The sequence below is a fragment of the Onychostoma macrolepis genome, chromosome 13 (assembly GCF_012432095.1).
Source record: "Onychostoma macrolepis isolate SWU-2019 chromosome 13, ASM1243209v1, whole genome shotgun sequence".
Lineage (NCBI taxonomy): Eukaryota > Metazoa > Chordata > Actinopteri > Cypriniformes > Cyprinidae > Onychostoma > Onychostoma macrolepis.
The window spans coordinates 18,761,813-18,772,902 of record NC_081167.1 but is presented as its reverse complement, the minus strand read 5'-3'; the positions used below and the strand labels follow the sequence as shown (position 1 = coordinate 18,772,902).

The 11,090-nt window shown below is 35.5% G+C and overlaps 1 protein-coding gene across 3 annotated transcripts in view; it reads right to left on the bottom strand.

Annotated features, from left to right (window-relative positions):
* Window positions 1-11,090, bottom strand: part of ogdhl (oxoglutarate dehydrogenase L) — a 36,140-nt gene that overhangs the window by 1,300 nt on the left and 23,750 nt on the right. The window contains exons 15-22 of one of the 3 annotated variants that reach the window (XM_058796019.1): window positions 9,915-10,065; window positions 8,137-8,264; window positions 7,712-7,890; window positions 5,606-5,680; window positions 4,977-5,102; window positions 1,641-1,713; window positions 1,396-1,559; window positions 1,160-1,311 (exon numbers count right to left, since the gene is read on the bottom strand). In XM_058796019.1, coding sequence (XP_058652002.1) covers window positions 1,160-1,311; window positions 1,396-1,559; window positions 1,641-1,713; window positions 4,977-5,102; window positions 5,606-5,680; window positions 7,712-7,890; window positions 8,137-8,264; window positions 9,915-10,065 — 1,048 coding nt within the window. The remainder of the gene's footprint in view (window positions 1-1,159; window positions 1,312-1,395; window positions 1,560-1,640; window positions 1,714-4,976; window positions 5,103-5,605; window positions 5,681-7,711; window positions 7,891-8,136; window positions 8,265-9,914; window positions 10,066-11,090) is intronic. The other 2 variants (XM_058796020.1, XM_058796021.1) reach the window with 2 other exon arrangements.

Below are 11,090 nucleotides of genomic sequence, written 5' to 3'. Positions count from 1 at the left end.
CTAAAATGAATGTGAAAGTTTTTAGTTTGGTGTATATAAGTTTGATTAGGCTACATCAAACATTTAGCTTAACCCTTGTGTGGTGTTCATATTTAATTTACTCAGCCTGTGTTCGTGGGTCTGGTGGACCCGCTGCAGTTTTGGGTTTTTAATTCAACACAATCAACAATTATATGTTAAAATACTCAACAGATGATTACTTCATCCAAATTACAAGCAATATAAACAGCATATATGGTCAAAAGTTGCCCTTTACCTTTGTTAGATCACATTTATGAATTAAAGTGCTACAGAAACACAAAACTCACACGCTTACTGACTCTCTCTCACACACATACACGCACATACACACACATAAACACACATACACATACTAATAGCAGGCCCAGACAATAGGAGGACAGAGTGAAGGTACATGGGACCTAAAATTACCACACTTTTATTACCCCCCGGTCCAGTGAACCCAAACATCCTGTATGTAATATAAGTGTGTAGGGGGGTGTACAGTGAGTGGTCATTGAAAATTTGATCTGATATATGTTCTTCACAGAAAATGAGCCAAGGCCAATGAGTCTGAGTTTGAAAAAATAATTAATAGTATAATTTTTCTTTTGATAAACAGTGAAAACGGGTCCCATAGACCTGAACACCATACAAGGGTTATTAAAGGGATAATTCACTCAAAAATGAAAATATGCTAAAAATGTACTCATCCTCAGGCCATCCAAGATGTAGATAAGTTTGTTTCTTCAATGGAACAGATTTGGAGAAATTTAGCATTACATCACTGTGAATGGGTGCCGTCAAAATGAGAATTCAAACAAAATTCTAAATCTGTGCATATTTTTGATCCATATGACACAACTGGAGAAAGCAATATTATGGATAGGGGACTCGTTTGAAATTAAAACATTTTAATGATGAATTTGTTTATTACAAACACACATTAATTGATGGACTGGAGTTGTTTTTATTGGCTGTTTGGACACTCATTCTGATGGGACTCCAAAAGATCTATTGGTGAACAACTGATGTAATGCAAAATTTCTCCAAATCTGTTTCGATGAAGAAACAAACACATCTTGGATGGCCTAAGAGAGAGTGCATTTTCTGCAAGTTTTCACTTTTGGGTGCACTATTCCTTTAAAAAGAGACTCACCATATTGGATTCTTGGGGTGCACTGTGAGGAAACGTGGCCTTATGTAATCATAGTAGCCCATATTCTTGTGCTCCTCTTGACACCATATGAGTTCAGCATTACTGTACTTCTCAACCTCAGCCTTGATGAGGTCAAAAGGGAAGGGTGATATCTAAGAGGGAAGAATTTGATTGTGAAAACAGTCATTTTTGCAGTGTTGTTACACTTTACACCACAGGAAACTATAATTGGCAACCTGCTCCAATCTGACAATTGCAACATCCTCCTCCAACTTCAGCTGTTTTCTCTCTTTTGCCAGCTCATAGTACACTTTTCCAGTGCAGAAGATGACCCTTTTGACTTTTTCTGGGTGTTTGGATGCAGGACCACCATCTGGAATTATCCTTAGGAATTTTGTCCCTGCAACATAGATGAATTAGATATAGCCGAATTCTATCCCCAAAAGCTGGACAGAATTTAAAGTCTACCAGAATTTTGTACCTGTGATCATCTCATCGAAACTGGAGCGTGCCTCGGGCAGCCTCAGTAAAGACTTTGGTGTGAAAATGATCAGCTGAATAAGAATATGAAAATGTGGTCATTCAAACTGTTTTTTATTTATAGTTGCATTTAGGCACTTTTAAACTTTAAAACTTCAATGTAAGGGAATATAAAAAATAGTAATAAAAACACAGCTGTGAAACCAAGCAAAACGGTAAATTAAGAGCACTTTCATACAAAACAAACAATATCATCCCCAGACGCTCACAGTTTAATTTGCTCAGGAAGAGATTTTCTCATGCTCCACAAACCTCTGCATTTCTCCACAACAGGGAATCACTTTAGACATTTGCAGTTGCACAGAAGCAGAAGAGTGCTGGGACATACGTCAAACTTTCACATAAAACCTAAGTTAAAGCTTAAGTTAATAAAGTCCATCAAACTACATTCACAGCAGCTGTGACATTAAACTTAAGACTAAATTCATAATACCAATGTAGCACAAAGTACTACATCTCTCAGTGTACATTTTATGTCAATTGTACACTGGCATTCCAAAGTTTGGGATCAGTAAGATTTTAATGTTTTTAATGGAGTCTCTTATGCTCATCAAGGCTGTATTTATTTGATGAAAAATACAGAAAAAACAGTAAAATTCTGAAATATTATTGCAATTTCTAATATTGGTTTCCCTTTTTAATATACTTTAAAATATATTTATTTCTGTGATGCAGCGCTGAATTTTCATCAGCCATTACTCCAGTCTTCAGCAGGGGTGGACTTACCCATTAGGCAAAGGTAGGCCACTGCCTTGGGCCCCCAAAAGCCATGGGCCCCCTAAAATGCTTTTCATATTCGAGATGCGCGTTAAGCGTGGACAGTTTCTGTTTACGGTGTTTATTACCACGACAACCGTCTGAGTGTCCGAGTTGAATGTGCTTGTGTATCCTGGTTAAAGCAAATGAAAATATTATGCATCTGAAGCTGACTGCCACACAAGCGCGAAGTCTCTCTTTCCCAGCGCGCACACACCTCTCCCTCTCTCTCTTTGTCTGCTCTGTTCTGTTTCAGTTAAACATAGATATTATGTTGCTTCTCTAATTTTACATGCAAGTAATCACAGCACAGTTATTGTCTTTATCTTATGTGTAGCCTATTTGATTTTATCAGACGACGGCTGGATTATAAATCAGGAATTTTGTGCAGATTAACATCTTGGAAAGGAGAGCTGGTTATGTAGTCTTAATGGGTCGTATTTCAGTCACTATTTCATATTCCGTTGTCTGACAAAAGAAACAGTAAAATTATATATTAATTAATATTAAACAGTAATATTAATATTAAACAGTAAAAATATATTAATGAAAATAGTTTTATTGAGAATTTAGCTGCATCAAAATACAGTATGTGTCACAGAGGCAAACAAACGCAATAATAAATGTACATTTTGCATGTTCAGAAGAAGTGGGCTGCCCTGTCGTGTGAAAATGTAAACGGGTTTGTGTCAGTAAATTGCTCAGTGCAAAGAAAGAGAAGTAATATATAATTTATATGCTCTTTTTTGTTTTCATGTGTCTAATAGACATGAGCAAGTTCTTTGAAAAACATGTCTACTCTTCATGCTCTATGTTAACTATGGTTTCACTAATAATAAACATATATTGCATAAAGCATCCATATTTGTCCATGCCCATGTTGATTAGAGTATAAAAACTTGAAAAGTATTAATTTAAGGTACATTTAGAACAGATAAAAATGTGCGATTATTTGCGAGGTAACTCATGACAATCATGTGATTAATCGCGCTTAAATATTTTAATCGATTGACAGCCCTAAGTTAAAATGACTAAAATTAAATGTAGGCTTACGCTGGTAACTCATCAGTGGACTTTCCTCGTCAATATAGGCTATATTCACACTTTTCTCAATCTCACTAATTCAAGTTTTTATAAGAATGAACCTCTGAAGGGAACCGATTGTCTTCAGAAAAGTTTTGATGGCATTTTCATTTTGCCTGATAAAGTATAATTTAAGAGCTGAGCGCTGCTTTGTTTACAGCCGTTACTGGGGAAACCGCTATATTTCTGACATTCCAAAAGCACCTACTTCTGGCAGAGAATGAATGTGCATTTTCAATAATCAAGTCTGCAGTTTTTGTTCAGACCAATGCAAAAATCCACCCACATAAACCCGTTTTAAATAATATAATAATTTATACTTCTGACTCATCCATTTTCTTAAAAAAAAAATGGTTTAAAGGTTCAATTGAGGTTTGGTTTAAAGGTTTTGAGGTTTAAATCATTTTATAATTTATTTAGTTTTTTGTTAAAACTTGTATCTCAACGGTATTTCGTGGTCTACAACATGAAAGAATAAAAGTGTCTGCTAAATGAATAAATGTAAATGTAAATGAAAGAATCCCATTATAACATGTACATGAAAAATGTAGAAACATTGGACACAACTATGGGGCACCATTGTGCAGTAGCAAGCATCACGACAAAAAAGGAACCTCAAGGTTGATCTAGGTAAATGTGTGCAAATGTATAGGGCCCCATTCCTATATTTACCTGGGGACCCCAATTCACAAAATCCGCCTCTGGTCTTCAGTGTCACATGATCCTTCAGAAATCATTCTAATATACTGATTTATTATCAGTGTTGAAACTGTTGTGCTGCTTAATATTTTTATTTGATTCTTTGATGAATAAAAAGTTAAAAATCATTTATTCAAAATCTTTACTTGAACTTTTTATCCATTTAACACATCCTTGCTGAATGAAATTTCTTTAAAAAAAAAAAAAAGAAAGAAAAAATTTACTGACCCCAAACTCTTGAATAGTAGTGTATATTGTAACACAACATTTCTGTTTTGAATAAACACTGTTCTTTTTATTTATCATTTCTTAAACTTTTTATATGTATATATATATATTTTTATTTTTTATTTTAACATATCTATTTTAAAACTTTTTATTTATTAAAGAATCCTAAAAAAAAAAAAAGAAGATTCACAGGACCAAAAAAATATGAAGCAGCACAACTGTTTCCAACACTGATTATAAATCAGCATATTAGAATGATTTCTGAAGGATCATGTGACACTGAAGACTGGAGTAATGATGCTGAAAATTCAGCTTTGCTTCACAGGAATAAATTATATTTTAAAGTATATTCAAATAGAAAACTATTATTTTAAATTGCAATAATATTTCACAAAATTTATTTTTTTTCTGTATTTTTGATCAAATAGATACAGCCTTGATGAACATAAGAAAAAACATAGAAAATCTTACTGATCCCAAACTCCCAAAAAAGGAAAAAGTTTTATCTTACTGGCTTTCTGAATGGTAATAAGATTTGCCTTCTAAGCACATGGAAGTAGTTGGCAGGTGTTGAACAATTGACCATGATCCAATTACAGTCATAGAGCTGCTGGACCTCAAAGTCTCCAGAGAATTCCTTAAATGAGGTAAATAAAGCACAGCTCATTAAAAATATCATGTCAAAAAGTAAATACATACCCAAAATGTGTCAAAGTAAAAGTTTGTTAAAAAAACACAATTCTATCATATTTCAATAGATGTTTAATCTTTTCAAATGTTTATCAATTCATATATTATTATATAAGATTCCAAAATAGCACAAGGTTTGATTTTTAGATTTTCATGAAAGACTTCCTTTGCATTAAGAGGAGATTCATGAATTGATTTAACTTCTGACTGTTATTGTCAATAACCTGTTTAATGATCGCGTCTTGTAAATACTGATCAGGCTTGTAATTAGTGCCATTCTAGTCACCCCAATGGCCTGCCACTGTAACTGACATACTGCTAGTCTAAAAAGGAAAGCAGTATTAACAAGAACTATATTAAGCATCAAACAAATTGGTAATCGGTGAAGTGTGTCCATTTCAAACTACCTGTGGCCATTCAGCATGAGGCATGGCAGGAAGGGCCACTTACCGGATAGCGATCAGGGTCATCCTTGCTCATCTGCAGGAAGCGCTCAGGCCGTGCTGACGAGTGCTCCGGGCCCTGCTCATTAGTGCAAACACACCAGTGCTAATGAGTGTAGGTCTATCAAACGCCACACTAAGCTAAAGAATTATAGCCTCATTTATTGGCTCAGACCAAACTTGAGTCATCATTATTGATCTTAGTACAGCTATTCCGCCTTTGAGTCAAGGAAAGGACTGAAAAAGATTTTACCCTGCGTTTATCTCTGCAGGAAATTAGATTCAGTGGTCAATCTAATATGCAGTTATGATCTACATAACTGACTCTAAAAATAGCATTTGCTTTGATATGGTCTAATAGGGCAAAGGCAGAAATAACTAAGGAGTTAAATAATACATGATATTTATTCTGCTGTCTTGTGTGTTTTCAATGACATATGCTACTGAAACAGATACTTATATAATAAGATACAGCAAATCTGTTGAGGAAAAACCATTACCATTCAAGAGATTTTTAAAAAGAATTATTTTATGCTTACCAAGGCTGCTTTTATTTGATCAAAAATACAGTAAAACAATGAATCAATTAAAAACAACAGTTTTCTATTTTAATATATTTTAAGATTACATTTATTACTGTGATGGCAAGGCTGAGTCTAAGGCTGGCCGCACACTTGGACGATTTTAAGGCCGATTTTAAGCCCGATTTGCATCCCCGAATGATCGGGGGTGTGTGGCCCGATTCGAGGCTTGTCGCAAATGATTTTTTGTCCAAAAAATCCTCTATTGTGTGGTGTCGTTACGATTATTTATCTGCTTCCGATTGAGATGGAGCGTCCCCGAACTCAAATCATAAATATCAAACATGTTTGATATTTACGACTCTTGATCGGGCTGCCTCTGAAGTGATACCCGCGATAGCAAATGAGAGCGAGCAAGCGTCACTTACCGGATGTTGTGTGCTTCTACAGCTGAAACTTGGCAGCCACAAACATGCCATGAAAGCAGAGAACATCACCCATATTCTTTTCTATACTTTGTTTTTCACTGTGAAAAAAACACACGCCAGGAGAACCAGCTGACAATGTTGATTGTCCTCTATTTGTTTTTCTTCTCTAGCCACGTTCGATCTCGCAAGTGTCTGTGAGATCAAGTGTCACTATGAAATCGTTCCTAAAATCGACAAGTGTGTGGTCTCACGTTCTGGTCGAATCATCTAGTGTGTGCATTCAGAGGATTATAAGGCTAAAAATCGTCTGAACTGACTTCATGTCTGTGGTCTCCCATGGTTTTAAAATAGTTTAAGATTTGAAAATCGTCTAGTGTGCGGCCAGCGTTAGCTTATAGTCTTTCAGAAAATATTATATTATGATGATTTGGTGCTCAAATATGATCAATTATTAATGGTGTGGAGTGGTGCATATTTTTATTTATTGCTGATTTTCTGCTTAATAAACGTTTTATTATTTTTAATGTTGAAAACAGTTTTGCTGCTTCAGATTGTTGTGGAAACCATGATATACTATTATTCAAAAGTATGATGTAAAAGACAAAGAAAAAATAAAGAAATTCATACTTTTATGGATTTATTCATTATTGATCAAAAATGACAGAAAATACATTTATGATGTTAAAAAATATTTCTACTTCAAATAAATAAACTCTCTATTCATCAAATAATACCCCCCAAAAACAAATTGCATTACCGTTTCGGCATTTCCTCAAAAATATTAAGTGGCAAAAAATGTTTTCAACATTGATAATAAGAAGAACTATTTTCAATAACTGAGAACCAATAATAATTGAGCACCAAATCAGCATGTTAGAATGTATCATGTGACATTGAAGATTGGAGTAATGATGCTGAAAATTCAGCTTTGCCACCACAGGAATAAACTACATTTTTAAATAAATTAAATTAGAAAACAGTTATTTTAAATTATAATAATTTTTCACAATGATTTTACTGTATTTTTGATCAAATAAATGCAGCCTTGTTGAGCATAAAAGAAGAGCATAAGAATAAGACTTCTTTCAAAAACATTGAAACAATCATAATTAGTCCAAACTTTTGACCAGTAGTGTATATGTAAAATGCCACCAGCAGACTCACCATTCCCTCCATCCCATGAGGCAACAGTAAAACGATGCCATTGTGGCGGACCCACTTGGCCTGGCCTGCAGAGATGAACTGGTCTATGATGCACTGGGCTGTGTTTTGGAAGTCGCCAAACTGAGCCTCCCAGCACACCAGGGCATTAGGACTAGCCATGGCAAAACCCAGCTCAAACCCTAAGCAACATGAACATGTGTCAGAATACTTGGACATAAAAATATTGCTGTATAAAAGCTTCTTAGTATGGATTTTGCAAATAGTTATGCTACCGAATATTGGGAGCAGTTTGTTCTGTACAGGCTGGTCATTTCTGGAGGTAATTTTACAGATATCAAAAACAAGGAATACCTTGGAATTTTTTTTTTTTTTTTTGTGCACACTGATTGATAACCAGATGCAAATTGAGCACAGGTGTTTCTTACCCAAAACACCATATTCAGACAGGGAGCTGTTGCACACTGTGTAGAGAGCCTGGTTTGGACACAGGTGGTTCATCGGAATGCAGAAGCGCTTATCAACTTCCTGATCATGCAAGACGTGGTGACGGTGACTGCAAAAACATCACACACACACACACACACACACACACACACACACACACACATTTATAATAATAAGAGATGTTTCTTAAACACCAATTCAACATATTATAATGATTTCTGAAGGATCATGTGACACTGAAGACTGGAGTAATGGAATACTTATCAAAAAACTGTTAAAATTCTTACCAACCTCAAACATTTGAACATGTCTCTCTGTGTGTAATCTGTGTATGTGTGTATATATATATATATGTGTGTGTGTGTGTGTAAACATAAAATAAAATAAATAAAATAAAATAACACCTTAAGGATTTTTTGAAGAATCTTTTCTTAAGCTGTAATGTCAGAGGCACTCTAACTCTTTATGTCCCATCAGTGTGAGAGATCATAGGCGGCATTGGATTTCAGACAGGAGATGTGATGCGTTTTGCTGGCTTACTCTGATGTGATGTTCAAACCAGCCATCAGACCCAGTGCGATTAGACAATCTTTAAACTCCTTTAAATATCACAGTAATGATGTCCTGCGCTGGCTGTCCTGACTTACAATGAGTACATAGACATTACATAACATTTAAATACAGTATATTTCCCAACCAGCTGGTTAATTCACAACTGACAAATACGGGCTCCTCTGATAAATAATGTTGTGAAATGGAGAATGCAACCACAAGGAATGTGTTCAGGCTAATTGGGGTCTGTCTGCCATGCTCATTTAATCACAAATGTAAATCAAAAGTGGCTCTTTAAGCTAAAGTGTCCTGTCTCTGTGGGTTAGCTCTGGAAACACAGTGAATCAGGGGAGTAAACAGTTTCCACAGTGCATCAGCTGTGTGTTGGATTCATCAATCAAGGGACCAGAGCACAGTACTCAGTGCATTCCCAAACACAGTAGACTGAATCAATTACTCATAGCCATTAACTCCCTGAGTAACAAGCAGAACCAGCAGACTGGAGCACACCAATATGTTCACTCCCAGAGCCTTTGCATGCGAAGAAAAGATAGCACCGCATATACGCATCGGCAGACAATTTACTTTGATAAAAAGGCTCATATCACACAGAAGCTACTTTGCCGACGTCTTTTCACTTGCGTTTTACCTTCATTATGTTCTAAGCAAAGCATAAAACTGTCCAATAGCCCACTGAGAGGAAACTCTAGAGTCAAAAACTGTAAAGTGAATCAGTAAATAATGCCATTTGTGGTGTGATAAATTCAGCTGCGCTGATGTCTCAGAGTGTGTACTATTTCAAACACACCTGACTGCTGAAATACCATGCTCCTGACAGTAACAAACAGACGTGGGACGTATTGCTGTGGGGGGACATAAAACGGGTTTCCTTCAGAAGCAGTACCGTGACGGCACCATGTGGGTATCTCTCAGAGGACTCTGTGTGCGTGTGACAAGCTGACGTCATTTGTCAATTTGTTGACATTTTAGTTTTAATGGAGCCATAAGGTAGAAAATATATACTTGGGTATTTTTAGTTACAGAAATCTAGTCACTTTAGGAATGGAAAGTGGCCCAACACGTGAAATTACACTATTTAGAAAATACATGACGATAACTGATGGTCTTCCATGACTGCATGTGCTGAACTTCCACTTTTTGCTTCGTTCATACATCATAAAACAGAAAAATGGATTGACTGTCTTACCTAAATGTTCCTCTTTCCACATCTTGTCCACTGAGTCTCACGTGAATACCATCCTTCAGCAAAGAGCCGAAGGCCACGTACTCTGCCAGGGCCCAGTCCACTGTGCGCTTCGCAACCATATCTGCTCTGCCTCGAAGGATACGTGACAAGCCTGAAATAACACAGATACAGAACATATAGAAAATCACAAACTTGTATCTGTTGTTGTGTGATACTTTGAAAATAAATGCAATTTACTAGAAACCTAAAGTTAGTCAACTTTGATGTTGGCTTGACAATGCCCTGTTTGATAGATAAGCTAGATAGTTGAAGTTTTCATTGGAAATCTATGGTATTTTTGTCTGTCCAACAGGAAAAGTGTAGGAGAAAACACACAAGAAGAGTCAGAGCAGACTAAACATCTGTGTCGAGCTTGGTGGATGCAGCTTTAAAGTTTTAGGATGAGTTACAATTAAAAAAATGTATCAGAAGAAGAAGTAAAATGTCTTCAAAAAAGCTTTAAAAGCTTTGTCAAGCCAACATAAATAACCTTGCTGCTGTTTTATTTACACACACAATGTTAATTTATATTCAGCATTAAAAAATATTATATGTTTTTTTATGGCAAACAATGGTCATTTTTATTTGTATACATTTTTCTTTTTTGCCTTAATGAAAAAAAAAATGTTATGCATCTGGGACCTTTTAAAAAATAGAGTTTTTCTTCACAAAAAGAGCATTTCTTGTGGAATGCTAATAAAATCTAGAAGGTTTTTTATTTATTTAATTTTTTTCTGGCAAATGACCAATAACGTTATACCTATACCTACTGACTGTATCAAAAAAATAATAATCTGAAAGATCAATTTTAGAATGTATCAAAGCATAGCTACGCTTGATTTTTTTAAACATCATCTTATGTATCGTCGTCAATTTTGAAAATCAAAGTTCTAAAATATGTTATAATACGTCTATGTCATATGTGTTTATATGCCCTCTACAGTTCATGTTTATGAGAATCAAACCCATCAGGGTAGCCTGGTTTTTCATACACAATATCTCATTGGAATAAAGCACTGGCCTGTGTCAGAGAAAAACGTTTGCCGGTGGACTGATTTGATGCTTTGAGGTAGTTGTGCTCAGAGCCAGGCAATAAACAGAGTTTAGCTGCAGGGCTATGGTGTTTAGGGTGATTTA